General features: G+C 41.3%; 1 protein-coding gene across 2 annotated transcripts in view; it reads right to left on the bottom strand.

Annotated features, from left to right (window-relative positions):
* Positions 1-19,244, bottom strand: part of MPP7 (MAGUK p55 scaffold protein 7) — a 278,434-nt gene that overhangs the window by 95,126 nt on the left and 164,064 nt on the right. For both annotated transcript variants that reach the window (XM_082649281.1, XM_082649280.1), the window contains exons 4-5: positions 12,987-13,064; positions 10,601-10,681 (exon numbers count right to left, since the gene is read on the bottom strand). In XM_082649281.1, coding sequence (XP_082505407.1) covers positions 10,601-10,681; positions 12,987-13,064 — 159 coding nt within the window. The remainder of the gene's footprint in view (positions 1-10,600; positions 10,682-12,986; positions 13,065-19,244) is intronic.

Genomic DNA, 19,244 nt, shown 5'->3' with positions numbered 1-19,244 from the left:
GCCCCCAGAGTAGTTACTTTGAAACTCAGAGTAACTCACGTAAGTGGTCTACTAAGAACTCTCCTACCCACCCACTGGTTTGGGATGAAAAGCAAGTCCTAGTCTTGTATTTTCCCTCCAACTCTGTCTCATACCCACTGTCCTCCTCACTCAGTTTAAACACCTGGCTTCTTTCTCACAGAGGCGTGGCCAAAACATCCAATATACATGTAGACCCCCGGGTTACGTGATCTCATAGCACCATCTTCTTTGCCTTCATACATGCTCATAATTTTTAACCATGTTTCCATTTTTATGTACATATATTTAATATCTGCTATCTACTGAAACAGAAGCTCCAAGATGGCGAAGAAACGGTCTCTAAATTAAGCTTTCTTACTGACTATAACATATACGCGGAAAAGCTCACAATTCATAAGCATAGGGCACGAAGAACCTTCAAAAATGAGTATGTCCCTGTAAATATCACTCAAGCAAGAAACACAACATTCACTGAGCCCCACGGGCCCCTAAGCATGCTCCTTCCTAGTCACCGTGGCCTCTATTCCGCTGAAGGTGTAGTTTTGCCTCTATTTAAATACCGCGTAATGGGCTCTTCCTTTTTTCCCTGACATTTAGTGAGTTTTGTCCATGCGGTCACTGGTAGCCATTCCTTTTTTCATGGCTGTACAGTACTCCAACATGTACGTATTTCATAGTTTCTTTACCCATTATGCCTCTGAGGGACACGTAGGCTGTTTTCAGCTCTTGGCTATCATAAACAGTGCTGCGGTAAATACTTCATATCAGCTGATGCATACACACGCAAATCTGGGTTAAGTATATTTAAGGGTGGAAGTCTAGGTCATTCAACACAGGCAGACCAGACAAAGTGGTCGTTCCAGCTCCTCTCCCACCAACAGCTTATGTGAGTTTTAGCTGCATCAAGGGATCCACCAATTCACAGTAGTTTAAATCTGGCCATTCTGAGTACACAGTGTTATCTCCTCGTGGTTGAAATTTCATCTTTCTTATAACTCATGATATCTTTTTTCTTTGCTGTTCAAATGAAAGCATTTCTTTTTATAAACGTTTTTCTCCAGCCAGTATATCTCTAATGGCACTTAAGAAACAAAATTAAAAAAAAAAAAGTCTGTATTTCATCTTGTGCCAAGTTAAAAGAATATCCAGTAGCTTCCACTTCCTGTTTTAGACTGTTATTACCATTACTTTATATTCTCTTGGTATAAAAATATGCTTTAAAAAAATCCCAAACTAACACATAAACAAGCAACACAGGTACCAGCATATCCTTATAAACATAAACATGACCAATGCTCACAAGTCAGGCAAGACAGGAATGGCATCTTGGATGCTGGATTCATGGGCAGCGGCAGGCAGTGCAAGAATGTTTCTGGAAAACCGTCAGTCCTGGTTTTCAGCACAGGAGAACCTCTCATTTCACGGTGCACGTTTCACAATATTACAAAACCACCACCTTGTCTACTTGATTAAAACCAGGGGAAAGGGACCATGTTCCTGGGGAGTGACAAGGCACAGAAGCGCCCTGGGGCCCCACACGGCCAGCGGGCCCAGCCCCGCGGTCTGACCGGAGGCCTGGGACCCGCTGCCAGATGCTGCCCTCTGCAGACGCAGCGAGGGTTTCCATGGACTCCAGGAGCGCGTGTCCCCGGCGTGGATAACACACTCTAACGATGATCAGGTGGGGGAGGTGAGCTCCTCTGAATCACGCGTGGGATCGGTCCCAGACTCAGTGGAACGCCGTCCTCTCCAGGGCCTGGGCTTCAGGTGACCGGCTGAACGGCGAAGGGTCTTCCTCTCTTGTCCGTGCAGTTTCTCAGCCTCCTGCTGCTTCTTCTGCTGTTCTAACTCCTTTAATGTAAATGTCAATTGTTTGCTGCCAACCGTGGTGTCTGATACACCTGATGTCCCATTTTTCGCTTGGAGTTTCAACCGGTCTTCAAGGGTTTTATTCCTCACGATACCTTCTTTCGTGAAATGCCTGTTCAAGATCCTTGCACATTGTTCTGTTCCATCTGTCTTTGTCTCCTTGACCTGTAAGAGTTCTTTATAACACGCTGGATCCAAGCCTTTGTCGGTTACAGGTGCCACAAACGCATTCTCCCACTTCGTGGCTCTCACTTCCTCATTAGTGTTCTCTGATCAAAAAAGGGTCCAAATGAATGAACCCAATAATATTTTTTTCCTGTATGGTTGGTGCTTTTCTTGGTGTCCAACGAAGTTTCAAAGGGACAGAATGAAGAGTGTCATCAGATGATAAAATATTACCTGAAGATATAATAGCTGCAAAGTTTTGACAACTGATGAGAAACAGTCTGAAGATTCAGGAACTCCAATGGATCCTTTAGGAAGCAGGAACAATAAAAAATAACCCACGCTTACATACATCATAGTGAAATGACAGAATGCCAGAGACAGAAAGTAGTCCTTAAAAATATCAGAGAGAAAAACACAGATCATCAGGAAGGAAAGAAAAAAAGGTAATTGAGAACTGACTGAGCAAGCAGCAAGACCACTGAAGTAGTTAAAACACCTTGAAAGCGCTTAGGAAGAAAAGAACAGTCAGCCCAGAATTGTGTATCCAGCAAAAGTACAGCTCAAGAACGAGGATGAGAGGGCTTCCCTGGTGGCGCAGGGGTTGAGAGTCCGCCTGCCGATGCCGGGGACATGGGTTCGTGCCCCGGTCCGGGAAGATCCCACATGCTGCGGAGCGGCTGGGCCCGTGAGCCATGGCCGCTGAGCCTGCGCGTCCGGAGCCTGTGCTCCGCAACGGGAGAGGCCACAACAGTGAGAGGCCTGCGTACCACAAGAAAAAGAAAAAAATGAGGATGAGAACCAAGGTGAAGTTAACAGGGACCCACTGGAGAAAACTTAAAAAAAAAAAAAAAAAGATAATGAAGCAATGGTTTTTGAAGACACTGGACATGAGACAAGGAAAGACAGTGACCACTGAGAGACAGGAAACAACTGCGAACCCTAAGACTGCCCCAAGCTTCCTGTCTAGAGCGAATTTCCCGCTATGTCAGGGGGAGAAGGAACCCAGGACAGCAGAGCTGGGAACCTAGGGAGAGCAAGGGGCTAACGTTCTCAGGGAAGGGATGAGAATGGGGAGAGCTGCACAGACACAGAGCTCCTTGAGTCCTTAGCCAAGGCTTGCATACGGAACTGCCAGGAAGGATTAGAGCAGTAGTTCGGAACTGAGGGCAATTTTACTCCCCGGGAGCCATATGGCTGTCTGGGGACATTTTTGGTTTGTAACAATTCAAGGGATGCTACTGCTGTCTAGTGCACAGAGGCCAGAGATGCTCCGAGGCACCTGATACCACAGCAGACAATCCCCTCCCCACCGCCAAGTAAGTATCCAGTCCTCAAATGTAAATAGTTCCAAGGCTCAGAAACCCTGCATTACAGGAAACAATCCCCGAGGCTTGCACAGGGCAGGAATAGCTCCTGTTCCCACCAGTTACAAGGAAAAGCCTCACCACTCACAGGGCATTGAGGAGAGTTAACAGAGAGGTACTTTCTTAATAGCAGGAAATAATCAGCCCAAGATTACATGCTGCTAAGATCTCACCTAACAAAGCTTAAAAGCAAGCTCCAAATAACTTAATTGTGTAATTTAAACTCAAGAATATTATCTATAAATATACAAAAATATCCAGCATCAAAAAAAGTCAAGTCACAATGACTGACAGTCAATCAACAATTACTAGGCATGTACAAAATCAGCAACTGCTATGCACAGTGATGAGAAATATAAAACTAGACCCTGAAAAGTTAGATGACAGAATTATGTAGAACCAAACCCTGAAATTACAGAAAGATCACAGAAAAGGAAATGAACAGTTACTACTAATTCCAAATGTTCAAAAAGCCAGAAGAAGGGCTGAACAGGAGACTTGGAATATACAAAGAAGATTCAAACCAAGCTTCTACAGATAAAAGGTGAAAATACATTTCCTTCAGTACACTGAATAAGATTAACACTTGTAGGCAAAGCAATAAAACTACTGAAACACATGAAACACAAAGAGAAAATATAATGAAAAATTATGAACATTTATTGAGCTGTGGGACTTCAATGGTCTATTATATGCACCTAACTGGCATCTCCAGAGACAGGAGAGGTGTTAAAAAAAATCTGAAGAAATATGGCAGAAGATATTCCAAATTTGATGGAAACAAAAAAGCCCATATGTTTAAGAAGCTCAATGTATCCAAGCACAATAAACAGAAAAGACATAACACCAAACTGCTTAAAACCAGTGAAAAGGGGACTATCTTAAAATCAGCCAAAAGAAAAAAAAAAAAAAGCACACCACAAGACAATGGAGCACATCTTTAAAATACTCAAGGAAAACTACCGTCAGCCTAAAATTCTATACCCAGCAAAAATACCTTTTAAAAAGAAGGAACACTGAAGACTTTGTAAAGACATACAAAAGCTGAAGGAATTCATCACCAGCGGACTTGCATTACCAAAAATGTTGTAAGAAGTTCTTTCAGACAAGAGGAATGACTGCAGATGGGAACACAGAAGAGCACCAGAAATGGCTGTTATCTGTGCACCTAGCGTAACTATCTTGCACACGGTAAGAATAACAGGGAATGCTAATGAACATATTTCATAATAAAGTGAATATTATAGTTGATAGGCATTGTTAGAACACCAGCTATGATTTTTCCTCCTTAGCTCTGTACTTTCATATCTGGATTCCAAAATAAATAATTTACAGATATCAAGTTCATTATTTTTAACAGCTTTGCTTTATAAATAGTTTTGGTTAGCAACATTTTTATTTTAGACAACTAAAAGTAACTTTGTATTCCATTTTCCTGTTTTAACTGCAGCAACTTCACTATACAGACCTTCTTTCAGGAGGCAGCACCTAAATGAAAATTGTGTTTCCATATGCCACCGATCACAGCTGATGGGTTTACCTGTCGCTTAGAGGAATCTACAGGAAATTGAACACTGGGCTTTGTAACGCATCGGGCTCCCAAGCTCTCCCTGCCTCAGACCCCCTGGAGTCAACTCTATGCTCTAAATATCTGTCAGACCCTTAGAATTAAGTGTCTGACTCATAAGGATGAGTAACGCTGATTTATTCTTCCAGAAGGAAGCTTAACTTTGCCATTTATTATGCTTTAATGAAGTCTCATCCATTCCGCATGCCCGGGCAGTGAGTAATTTCTGGTAAGTGAATGTTTTGGAAAGCTGAAAAATTACAACACATCTTTCTATTTTATTGCCTTTTAAAAAATCTACCAAATTTTCCCTGACTTCCTAAATTATAATACCATGTTCTAGAGATGATGTCACCTCACTTTTATCAAAAATGAGCCGCTGAATGACAACTCAGAGAGGATGATTTGCCTTTAATGTGGCAATGTGATGCCTAGGAGTGGTTTTTATTTACTGATGATTCTCTTTGCTTTCCCCGGAAACAAAGTCTCTGTAGAGACCAACGTCCCTTCCGCAGTGCCCCCTAAATGGCCCGTGCTCCTCCCCTACTGCAGCAAGCTTTAGAGTCTGTCACATCTACGCAGGCCTCTTGTGACTCCATCATTACCTTTTTCTCACCGTGTGGTTTCTTTTATACTTTGTTATTTTTCCTGGACTGTAAGATTTGGACAATAAGACTGGATTTTGTAGACATTATTGAGTAATAATAATTATTTTTTTTGTATATGGCGACTGACCAATTCAAAGTTTTAAGGACTGGGTGTATTCCAATACAGTAAGTAGTGCATCCTATTACCCTACTTATAATGGAAAAAAATGTATATGTCATATTTCTGTACACAAAAAGGAATGAAAGGTAATGCAGCCAATTAAGAGTAGTCATCCCTAAAGATATATGAACACACAATTCACAGAAGAAATAAAAAGCCGCTAAGCATATGAAAGCAACGCTCATCTTCACTAATAAAGCAACAAGGATAGGGACTTCTATTTTAAAATTTAGATTCAAAACACAGTTATGTATTATCCAAAATTCTTTTCTGTTTAATTTCAAAAGTTTTTATCAAGTCACTTTGTAAAAGGTAAAAATTAAAGTCAGAGTAATAAACTATCACATCTTATTAAAGACAATATCAGAAATCAGTTATAAAGGTAAGTTATTCCTCCAACCTCATGTATGGATTGTTTTTTTTAACTTTTCGTGTGTGTGTGTGTCCATCTGCCCCTGAGGCTGTAAATGCTTTTACTCTATCCCATGATTATGGTTCAATTTTTACACTTCCATCTTTAATCTACTTGGAATTCATTCTAGTAGAAGTCTTTCTTATTTTTCCCCAAATAATTAACCAGCTGTCCCAACGCCTCATACTGAATTTACATCCAATCCCACCCATCCCCCACTTCCTTGTCTCCATCCACATCCTTCGTTAGGACCACAGTCACGCTGCACCCAAATTATTTCTACAGGCTCCCAGCTGGTCTTCCCACCCGGGCAACTGCTGTGCATACTACACACAGAGTGATGGCATCGCCTGCTTATTTAAATCCTTCCAAGACTTTCTACTGCTCTCACGATGGAATTCAAACTTTTTCATATGCTCGCAAGTAGAGTGGCCATATAATTTATCATCTAAATAAGGAAACCACTGAAATTAAAAGGGAGGCTATTAATATTAACCACACTGGAACTACAGGCAAACAGCAGGCCGTCCTGGGTAACCAGGAGGTCGGCCCCGACTCACAGCTCTACTGTCCAGCCCCTCCCTTCCCTCTTTCACACGCTGCCGCTCAGCCACACTAAGTCTACGTTACGCCCTCAAATGTGACAAGTGATTTCCTTTGTAGGACTTCATACCGGAAACCTTCATTTCTCACCCCCCCCCCCCCCGCCGACTCACCCCTCACTCCTCTGCCCCTCTGGTCACCTCACACCAGCCTTCAGGCGTCACCGGGCACAGACCATCTCCTCTGCAGTCCTCTTCAACCCGCCCGCACCCAGCCTGGGCGCCGGCTCCGCTCCTATGTGTTCCACACTATTTCTGGGTGTTCCCTCTCTTTATCCCCTATTTCTATCACCTTCATTAATCTTCATGTATCATCATACATCTTCTACAAGTTCCAGCTACAGGGACTGGCAGAGTAGATGCTCAATTTATGTAGGAATGAATGAATGAAGATCCAACTCTGGTGACATTTACAAACTACCAAAGAAAGTTTTGTTTTTTTTTTTTTTTTTGCGGTACACGGGCCTCTCACTGCTGTGGCCTCTCCCGTCGCGGAGCACAGGCTCCGGACGCGCAGGCTCAGCGGCCATGGCTCACGGGCCCAGCCGCTCCGCGGCACGTGGGATCTTCCCGGACCGGGGCACGAACCCGCATCCCCTGCATCGGCAGGCAGACTCCCAACCACTGCGCCACCAGGGAAGCCCCCCAAAGAAAGTTTTAATGCTTTTCAAAACGAGTTGTCTACAGAAAGACGGATTATCATTTCATAGTTGGCAATACACTTGGTTGCATATACCTATGTGTGTGTTTAAAAAATCATTATTACTTTGCAGGTACATTTCAGGTTTCCTTTCAGTATTGTGAATTAAATATTCTTAATGGAAGGGCAATCTTCAAAAAGTAAATAATTAGTTCCCTTATCCACTAAAATTTAAGGGCAATATTCAAGTTAACACCTTGGAATTACATTTTTCATATTTTAACTGTCAGTTCAATGAACAATTCATGTATACATGTTATATTCTACTGTACCTTGCTTCTGCTCTTAAAAAAAAGAAAAAAAGCAAATATTTTCATTTATTCTAAGACAAAAAGGAGTATTTGATCATATTCTGAAATAGCTTAAAACTTATTTGGGGACTGCATTTCTTAAAGTAATTACCTTCAAAAGTGAGATAGTGATGGTTGTTAACATAAATGATTTCAAGGAAAGCAATGTTAAATGTTAGGTCAAACTGGGAAGAAAAGTATTTTCTTCCCAAGACTGGTGAACTAGAAATTGCCATTGTCGACTGTACCGTCGAGTGTCCGCAATGTCAGCCACTTTCTACACGTCATTCCCTGAACATACACCTTTCACGCTGACTTCTAACCATTCCTTAGTCACACTGCGACGTACATGTGAAAACAGACAAAACTGTTTGCCTGAGGTATTTTTGCCATAACGAAGTTCAAGTACTCAATTAAAAGCTGCATCCTATGGTGCTGCATGATGCCATCGTAAAGGGAAGAAAACCCACATTTCTCTTCCTTCTGGAGGAGTTTCTCCTTCCTTGCTGTGTTTCTCTCCCGTGTGCTTCCTTTACTGCTCACACAAAACAAAATTCTGATCACCAAACGCGTGACGGGTTTTCTCAACACCAAGCAATTCTCTGTGACACCACCTGGGCGTCCTACAGTTCAACCCAATTCTGAGGTCATCTTCCCAGAGAGAGCGTCAGCTCCCACAGGTTGAGGGCTCAATCCTTTAGGACTGCCCCCGCCCCCCAGACACACTTCAGACACCAGTCACCACTCCAGGCTGCCACCTGTGCTCCTGACCAACCAGCTGCAGATGTGACGTTCCAACAACCCCCTGCTTGGGTTCAATTAACTTGCTGGAGTAGGTCACAGGAGTCAGGAAAACACTTACATGTACCGGTTTATTAAAGCATATGATAAAGGACTCAGATGAAGAGATACACACAGGGTAAGGTCTGGAGGGTAGGAGCATCTGTTCCCGTGGAGGTGGGTACATCACCCTCCTGGTACATGGATGTGTCCCCGAGCCTAGAAGCTCTCTGAACATCACACTTTGGGGATTTTCGGGAGGCTTCCTCAAGTGGGCATAATCAGTTCTTAACTCCATTTCCAGCCCCTCTCCCCTCTCTGGAGGATGGTGGCAGGGGTGGGGTGAGGCTGAAAATTCCAAGCTTCTAATCGTGGCGTGGTCTTGCTGGTGACCAGCGCCCAGCCAGGGGCGCACCCAGAGGCGCCTCATTAGGACAAAGCTCCCCGTGCTCTAACCACTTAAAAACTTACAAGGGCTGGAGGGGACCTATGTCAGGGACAGGGTCAAAGACAAAGAAATACAAGTGCAATACACGTTCCCAGTGTTCTTATCACTTAGGAAATTAACTAGGGTTTTATAAGCTTTGGGCCAGGAACCTGGGGCAGACACCAAAATGTACATATCTTCTCTTATCTCATAACCACCTACGGTCACACACCCCTCTCCGGCCAAATACCAGTTTCCATCCAGTATAACCTCTTTATTATTAGCTATTCCATTTCAAACACTCTTGAACGGAATACCAAAATCAGATCTCTTGTTTCTGGGGGGTCAGAAACATTCCTCTTTAATTTGTAAAATTGAAACCAAGAAAACGCCCTCAAAAATGGAGCTTACCAAGTGCCTCATGGGTCCCCTTGCCATGCTCTGATTAACATCAACTTCCCGAGCGCAGCGTAAGGAAACTGAAGACATTTTCGGAGCATTCACGGATCTCCCCCAAGCTGCTCACTGTCTGGGCACTCCGTCTTCAGCATCAGCGACCTTCCTGCACTCACCAGACCCTTATTCTTCTAGAACCACAGTAGAGCCCATTTCCTCTGCACCAGCCAACTCCTCTCGCATTATTAATCACAGTTCATCCACCCTTCACAGAAATACATTCATGTGCTTTATACCAACTTACATGGTTTAGAAATCACGGTGCATACACGCTCTCTGTCTTTTATTTGATACTTTTTCGAATATCAGTTTAAGACCATATATAGCACAGTTCCAAAGGAGATTTTTCAAAGAAGGCAGAAATCATCAATCAGTTTTTGCATCTAGATGGACATTTTCATTCAAAAGTCTATATGTGCTTAACAGAAATCATGACATAACTGATCATTTTGATTACATAATGACTGATCCATAGGTAATTCTGACTCCTGGACAATATTTCACATACAAGCGCGGTAGTATCAAGTATAAAATGTATGGGTTACAGAATTTAATACATTAATGACCTTAGAATTAACAGGAAAATGTCTAAATCACATCGTTGACTAATCACACCTGGAGGAAAAATAAGTGATAAACTTGTAAGAAAAACAGAGACTCGAAATGGATCCGCCAGCATTTTACTGGTATTTACACTGGAAAAATGCTTTGCTCTGTAAAAATGGTACGATGCATTAAAACACAAATTGGCAGAAGAGGGGGCAGGAAATGGGGAGAGGAAGAGGAATGCTAAGACAGTCCCACAGAAAAACAGACACTGTCGTCAAATACACTGGCACACCGTTAACTAGCCAAGCAAAACGGACCTAAACAAAATCGCTAATACGTTCTGTATCCTGTATTCTTAACTTCCTTTAAAAGGAAAACGACCTTGAAGCTCCATTATATTTGCCAACTTAAATCCTGAGCTTCCCAACTTAAGTATTTTATAGATTGTCACAACATTATCATGAAAAGCTCAACTCTTTTTCCTTCACAGGATTTAGGCGATTAAAATACTGTGCACTATTTGAAAACACATTTACTTGAAAATTGATGCTCGAAACAAAATTCATCTGAAGGCCCAGAAAGTGGCCCTTTTCGGCTATATTTATTACAGGTGTCACACGTCCTCACCTTCACATTGGGTTTTGACAGTAGTTTCAACAGCTCTCTGATCTCGCTGCTTAATGGCTTGTTCTGAAGCTCCTCCGCCAGCTGCAGGTGAGAGCACATTGACACGAAGAACAGTTAGTAAGAGCAGGGGAGCTCCACGTGCGACAACTGAGAATCTCTCCTGCTACTTTTTCGGTGATTAAGCACAAGTCAGCAGGAAAGAAAACAGACTATCAATCGCTGCTCTTCTTCTGAGGCTCTTAGTAGCCCTGCCCCCAGCCCAGGCTCTCAGCTGAGTACAACCCAAGAAATCACGTGGGCTAGGTCACCTTCTGATTCACCGCACAGGGGGCAAATCCCAGCACCTCATCTACGACATGGGCTTTTGCATGCAGACAAAGGACCACTTGGAAAAAGCACTGGATCAGGCTTTGACATTGTACAAAAGAAAAACACAGAAAAGAGAACTTCTGAACGAGGTGGTGAAATCCACAGGGTTTCTAAAACCCCAAGTAGCTTGCTGTTTAGAGCTGGGGTAGAAAGAACTAGAATGCCTCTGAAAGAGCAAATGATCGGAAACCTTTATTATGCTTATCTACACAGTCTGTTAGATATAAAATAGGTTAATCACAAAATGACTTATAATAGGTTGACAACTACGCTGCTACCTCAGATGCTGACTGTTCTCTACCACCAGGATTATAAATGCCCATTGCCGGTTCCAGCTGAAGCTGAAGAAGAAAGGGGTGGAGCTTGGAACCTGCCTTGTGTTCTGCATTAAGAGGCCTCTATCAAAATCTCAATCTTAGGCTATAAGAAGGATCAGATCATTTTCATAAGAAGAAAAGCAAGATTCACATAGAAAAAAAGATTAGAATTATGAAAAAATACAGCGCAGAATGCAAAATATGTACATATACTTTCATTTAAAAACCCTTCTCAAAACACTGCATGAAAGTTCCATTTGCCCCTACCGTTTCTAACAACCCAAAAATAATTGCTCTTATCTCTGGAAAGGACTTTTCTCTAAACGAGGGGTGTAATATAAATTATACACAAAAAATAAAATCAGACAAAATTGATATATTCACTGACTACACTTCAAAAAGTGCTTTTCCTTTTTCAAGGTAACATTTTTTTACAGAATTTTTAACTTACAAAAAGACACAAAAGGCTCTTTGCACTCTTGAATCAAACATTTAAATATATTGCCCTGATGAATTACAAAATGCTAAGTTTATATTTACATAAAAATCTCTAATTAAAAAAATGCAATATTGTTGTAACATGACTGGGTCTTAACTACATTGGTTTATAAATAAATATTTCCCCAAACCCTCAACACTAAATGTTTTAAAACTGGTTTTCAAGGCTCTCTCAATTGTCAAGTGTTTTGGTTCTGCAACACAGAGGTAAGCTCCTTCACAAAACATGTATATTGCAACATCCTTGTAATTTGTAATCTCTGTAGAAATGGAAGGAAAAAATGGGGACTAAACAGGTAACACACAACTTGGAGATACATTACACATGCTTTATTTTCTAAACTAGAATACACGGTTTTATCAAAGAAAATCAACCCTTGAAGATGGTCGGTTTTTTTCATTATACCTACAGCTCTAAAAACTTACTAAGCGGAACTATAGTTTGTTTTATTGTAATAACGTAAAAGATTAAAAAACAACAGAGAGGCTGTAGGGTGTCACTAAAAGCAGCCTCCACGCCACGTGTATTTCTTGTCCAGCTTAGTGTCCCCTGTAGTTCATCCAGGTCTGTGCTCAGTTCATCTGAGTCCAGAAGTTAACGGGAGAAACAGCGAGTTAGTTCCCTGACCCAGATTTCAAATAAAATTATAGCTACGGGAAATTAACTACTCCATCAATGCCAACTGCTGCTCAAATTTATTTTTCGGTTATGAAGGTAATTTGGAAAGGTCTAATACCCATAAATCTCTACTATGCTTTACAATCCACTTAAAAAACAACCCTGACTTTTTATGTATTTCGTCCGCCTCATTCCTATGCCAGCGTCTGTCAGTTTCAAGACTGGCAGCGATACAGCCGTCTTGTCTCTATTTCTCCAAAGCTTTTCTCTTGCCTGTGACTTTCCTGGACTCTAACAGCTGATAGCATCTCTCCCCACAGAGGCACAGACTAAAATTTCTATTTCGTAATTACCAAGGCAGGACAAGAGGGTTATCTCCATGCAAAATCTTTAGGACAGGAAAGTGAACAAAAATCAGCCTAGTGTCAGGGTAAACTCAGGGATGACAGGCCTTTTGGAGATATTTGCAACTTCTTTCGGTTTTCACTCCTAGGATCACACATCTCTGTCTGCACTAGGGTGAGTCTTGCCCCCAAGGGGCCGCGAAGGACAAGTACCCCTGAGCTCAGAAAGGCACACTTACGTCACCAGCTAAGGCTGCCGCCCCCTGGAGGATGGGCGTGGGATTCTGCTTCTCGTAGTAGTGAAGTTTCTCATGAATCTGGAAGGAAAGCAAATGCACGTAAGCTCACCTGCCAGCAAGCAGCCTGAGACATTCAACTACTTGGATCGTTTCAACAGCAACTGATCTACTGAACATTCTAAACATGTTTCTGTAAACCTACAGATGACAAAGAGGCGTGCCTAATTCATCTACTACTGTGCTTCAGTGTTTGTAACAAGAACTCAAACTGGGGGGTGGGATCATCATTAAATAGAACCCACGCAAAAGCTAACCTGTGTTCCCCAAACAAACATTAGCTTTATAAAATCTTTAATTCCTAAAACGTAATTGCTTCAATACTTCGAGCGGTGGTCGTAGGTTATATACCTGCTAAAAACATAAGTTATGATTAAAGCAAAGCAAGAAGCTGGCAGCCGTGTTCTAACAATTTGGTGTGTAATAACCACCCAGAGCAAAGAACCAGGCGTCGTGCAGACCGAGGGCCAGCGCTCCCGGAAGACCTCACGGAGCACACAGCCCCCTTCACTTCTTCTCGCTTTTCCTTTCTTCCAAATAGTCAGCTTCCCCCCACCCATTCAAATTTCTACAAAACAAAGGGATTTCTCATAACTAGAGACATCTCTCCTAACTATTCAGCTTCAATTTTTCATTTTGTAAAACAGTAAAATTCTATTAATACAAGATAATTTTGTCCGTTTCCCATCACCATGACCAAAGAAACACAAAGGCAAGAACACATTTCAATGCATCAGAAGACTAACTGAGTTCATGTAAAAAACCTAGAATGATAGCTAAGAATGAGGGGAGCTTTGACCAATTTGTAACTGTTGGCACCTAGTTTAATCGATTTCAGCTCGTACACAGAGGCCCTTAAATTTTTTTTTTGAATTTTATATTTTTATACAGCAGGTTCTTATTAGTTATCTATTTTATACAAATTAGTGTATATATGTCAACTCCAATCTCCCAGTTCATCCCCCCCCACACCCGTTTCCCCCCTTGGGTACCACATGTTTGTTTTCTACATCTGTGTCTATCTCTGCCTTGCAAACCGGTTCATTTGCACCATTTTTCTACATTCCACATATATGTATTAATATACGATATTTGTTTTTCTCTTTCTTACTTCACTCTGTATGACAGTCTCTAGGTCCATCCACATCTCTACAAATGACCCAATTTCGCTTCTTTTTATGGCTGAGTAATATTCCATTGTATATATGTGCCACATCTTCTTTATCCATTCGTCTGTTGATGGGCATGTAGGTTGCTTCCATGACCTGGCTATTCTAAATAGTGCTGCAATGAACACTGGGATACATGTGTCTTTTTGAATTATGGTTTTCTCTGGGTATATGCCCAGTAGTGGGATTGCTGGATCATACGGTAATTCTATTTTTGTTTTTTAAGGAACCTCCATACTGTTCTCCATAGGAGCTGTATCAATTTACATTCCCACCAACAGTGCAAGAGGGTTCCCTTTTCTCCCCACCCTCCCCAGCATTTATTGCTTGTAGATTTTCTGATGATGCCCATTCTAACAGGTGTGAGGTGATACCTCACTGTAGTTTTGATTTGCATTTCTCTAATGATTAGTGATGCTGAGGAGCTTTTTAGGTGCCTCTTGGCCATCTGTATGTCTTCTATGGAGATCTGGAGATTAATCCTTTGTCCGCTGATTCGTTTGCAAATATTTTCTCCCATTCTGAGAGCTGTCTTTCGTCTCGTCTCGTTTAAAGTTTCCTTTGCTGTGCAAAAGCTTTTAAGTTTCATTAGGTCCCATTTGTTTATTTTTGTTTTTATTTCCATTACTCTAGGAGGGGGGTTAAAAAAGATCTTGCTGTGATTTATGTCAAAGAGTGTTCTTCCTATGTTTTCCTCTAACAGTTTTATAGTGTCCAGTCTTACATTTAGGTCTTTAACCCATTTTGAGTTTATTTTTGTGTATGGTGTTAGAGAGTGCTCTAATTTCATTCTTTTACATGTAGCTGTCCAGTTTTCCCAGAACCACTTACTGAAGAGGCTGTCTTTTTTCCATTGTATATTCTTGCCTCCTTCATCAAGAATAAGGTGACCATATGTGTGTGGGTTTACCTCCGGGCTCTCTCTCTTGTTCCACTGATCTATATTTTTGTTTTTGTGCCAGTACCATATTGTCTTGATTACTGTAGCTTTGTAGTATAGTCTGAAGTCAGGAAGTCTGATTCCCTGCATCTACTGAGATGATATCATTTTTATTCTTCAATTTGTTAATATGGTGTATCACACTGATTGATTTGCACATATTGAAGAATCCTTGCATCCCTGGGATAAATCCCACTTGATTGTGTATGATGCTAAATTTAATGTGTTGTGGGATTCTGTTTGTTAGTATTTTGTTGAGGATTTTTGCATCGATATTTATCAGTGATAATGGCCTGTAATTTTCTTTTTTTGTAGTATTTTTGTCTGGTTTTGGTATCAGGGTGATGGTGGCCTCAGAGAATGAGTTTGGGAGTTCCTTCCTCTGCAATTTTTTGGAAGAGTTTGAGAAGGATGGGTGTTAGCTCTTCTCCAAATGTTTGACACAATTCACCTGTGAAGCCATCTGGTCCTGGACTTTTGTTTCTTGGAAGATTTTTAATCACAGTTTCAATTTCATTACTTGTGATTAGTCTGTTCATATTTTCTATTTCTTCCTGGTTCAGTCTTGGAAGGTTCTAAGAATTTGTCCATTTCTTCCAGGTTGTCCCGTTTATTGGCATAGAGTTGCTTGTAGTAGTCTCTTAGGATGCTCTGTATTTCTGTGGTGTCTGTTGTAATTTCCCCTTTTTCATTTCTAATTTTATTGATTTGAGTCCTCTCCGTTTCTTGATGAGTCTGGCTAAAGGTTTATCAATTTTATCTCCTCAAAGAACCCGTTTTTAGTTTTATTTATCTTTGCTATTGTTTTCTTTGTTTCATTTATTTCTGCTCTCATCTTTACGATTTCTTTCCTTCTACTAACTTTGGGTTTTGTTTGTTCTTTCTCTAGTTCCTTTAGGTGTAAGCTTACATTGTTTGACATTTTTCTTGGTTCTTGATGTAGGATTGTATTGCTATAAACCTCCCTCTTAGAACTGCTTTTGCTGCATCCCATAGGTTTTGGATCGTTGTGTTTTTGCTGTCATTTACCCCTAGGCATTTTCTGATGTCCTCTTTGATTTCTTCAGTGATTTCTTCGTTATTTAGTAACGTATTCTTTAGCCTCCCTGTGTTTGTGTTTTTACGTTTTTTTTCCCTGTAAATTTCAAATCTCATAGCATTGTGGTCTGAAAAAATGCTTGATATGATTTCAATTCTCTTAAATTTACCGAGGCATGATTTGTGACCCAAGATGTGATCTATACTGGAGAATGTTCCGTGTGCACTTGAGAAGAAATGTAATCTGTTGTTTTCAGATGGAATATCCTATAAATACCAATTAAATCTATCTGGTCTATTGTGTCATTTAAAGCTTGTGTTTCCTTATTAATTTTCTGTCTGGATGATCTGTCCATTGGTGTGAGTGAGGTGTTAACGTCCCCCACTATTATTGTATTACTGTTGATTTCCTCATTTATAACTGTTAGCATTTGCCTTATGTATTGAGGTGCTCCTATGTTGGGTGCATTTATATTTATAATTGTTGTATCTTCTTCTTGGATTGATCCCTTGATCATTATGTCCTTCCCTGTTTCTTGTAACATACTTTATTTTAAAGTCTACTTTATCTGATATGAGTATTGCTACTCCAGCTTTCTTTTGATTTCCATTTGCATGGAATATCTTTTTCCATCCCCTCACTTTCAGTCTGTATGTGTCCCTAGGTCTGAAGTGGGTCTCTTGCGGACAGCATATATATGGGTCTTGCTTTTGTATCCATTCAGCGAGACTGTGTCTTTTGGTTGGAGCATTTAATCCATTCACATTTAAGGTAATTATTAATATGTATGTTCCTATTCCCATTTTCTTAATTGTTTGGGGTTTGTTTTTGTAGGTCCTTTTCTCCTCTTGGGTTTCCCACTTAAGAAAGTTCCTTTAGCATTTCTTGTAGAGCTGGTTTGGTGGTGCTGAATTCTCTTAGCTTTTGCTTGTTTGTAAAGCTTTTGATTTCTCTACTGAATCTGAATGAGATCCTTGCTGGGTAGAGTAATCTTGGTTGTAGGTTCTTCCCTTTCATCACTTTAAATATATCCTGCCACTCCCTTCTGGCTTGTAGAGTTTCTGCTGACAAATCAGCTGTTAACCTTATGGGAGTTCCCTTGTATGTTGTTTGTCGTTTTTCCCTTGTTGCTTTTAACAATTTTTCTTTGTCTTTAATTTTTGTCAATTTGATTACTATGTGTCTCGGTGTGTTTCTCCTTGGGTTTATCCTGCCTGGGACTCTGCACTTCCTGGACTTGGGTGGCTATTTCATTTCCCATGTTAGGGAAGTTTTTGACTATAATCTCTTCAAATATTTTCTCAGGTCCTCTCTCTCTCTCTTCTCTTTCTGGGACCCCTATAATAAGAACGTTGGTGCATTTAATGTTGTCCCAGAGGTCTCTTAGGTTGCCTGCATTTCCTTTCATTCTTTTTTCTTTATTCTGTTCCATGGCAGTGAATTCCACCATTCTGTCTTCCAGGTCATTTATCCGTTTTTCTGCCTCAGTTATTCTGCTATTGATTCCTTCTAATGTATTTTTCATTTCAGATATTGTATCATTCATCTCTGTTTGTTTTTTCTTTAATTCTTCTAGGTGTTTCTCCTTTAATTCTTCTAGGTCTTTGTTAGACATTTCTTGCATCTTCTTGATCTTTGCCTCCATTCTTTTTCCGAGGTCCTGGCTCATCTTCACTATCATTATTCTGAATTCTTTTTCTGGAAGGTTGCCTATCTCCACTTCATTTAGTTTTTTCTCTAGGGTTTTATTTTGTTCCTTCATCTGGTACTTAGTCCTTTGCCTTTTCATTTTGTCTATCTTTCTGTGAATATGTTTTTTGTTCCACAGGCTGCAGGACTGTAGTTCTTGCTTCTGCTGTCTGCCCTCTGGTGGATGAGACTATCTAAGAGGATTGTGCAAGTTTCCTGATGGGAGGGACTGGTGGTGGGTAGAGCTGGGTGTTGCTATGGTGGGCAGAGCTCAGTAAAACTTTAATCCACTTGTCTGCTGATGGATGAGGCTGGGTTCCCTCCCTGTTGGTTGTTTGGCCTGAGGTGACCCAACACTGGAGCCTACCTGGGCTCTTTGGTGGGGCTAATGACAGACTCTGGGAGGGTTCACACCAAGGAGTACTTCCCAGAACTGCTGCTGCCAGTGTTCTTGTCCTCATGGTGAGACACAGCCACTCCCCGCCTCTGCAGGAGACCCTCCAACACTAGCAGGTAGGTCTGGTTCAGTCTCCTATGGGGTCACTGCTCCTCCCCCCGGGTCCCGATGTGCACACCACTTTGTGTGTGCCCTCCAAGAGTTGAGTCTCTGTTTCCCCCAGTCCTGTCAAAGTCCTGCAATCAAATCCCGCTAGCCTTCAAAGTCTGATTCTCTGGGAATTCCTCCTCCCGTTGCCGGACCCCCAGGTTGGGAAGCCTGACGTGGGGCTCAGAACCTTCACTCCAGTGGGTGGACTTCTGTGGTGTAACTGTTCTCCAGTCTGTGAGTCACCCACCCAGTGGTTATGGGATTTGATTTTATTGTGATTGTGCCCCTCCTACCGTCCCACTGTGGCTTCTCCTTTGTCTTTGGATGTGGGGTATCTTTTTTAGTGAGTTTCAGTGTCTTCCTGTTGATGACTGTTCAGCAGTTAGTTGTGATTCCGGTGCTCTCGCAAGAGGGAGTGAGCGCACGTCCTTCTACTCCACCGCCTTGAACCAATCTTGGTGCCCTTAAATTTTTATGCTTGAAAACTTACTTTAGCCCCTTCTTATTTCCAGTTGAGGAGATTGCCCCCCACTATATATGAAAAACAGTTGTACCTCATGGTTTCCTGTTTTTAACAGGTATCAAGTAAAATACTGTTTTAATTATGCTCAAAGCTAACCAAACTCTCTTGTAAAATGTCTGGAAGATAGATTTTATTTTGATTAGGCAGATGCTATAGCTACGAGAGGATTCTATTACCTTTTTGGCAACCTGGTACCTAACGCAAAGCATCAGGGAAAGAGTTTTGACACTTATGATATTACCAGAATGATCAGGGCAACATTTTTACTTAATATCTTGGAAGCTTTCAACATTT

Source organism: Grampus griseus, assembly GCF_964374135.1.
Source record: "Grampus griseus genome assembly, chromosome: 2".
Classification (NCBI taxonomy): domain Eukaryota; kingdom Metazoa; phylum Chordata; class Mammalia; order Artiodactyla; family Delphinidae; genus Grampus; species Grampus griseus.
This window is presented reverse-complemented; position numbering and strand designations above follow the sequence as displayed.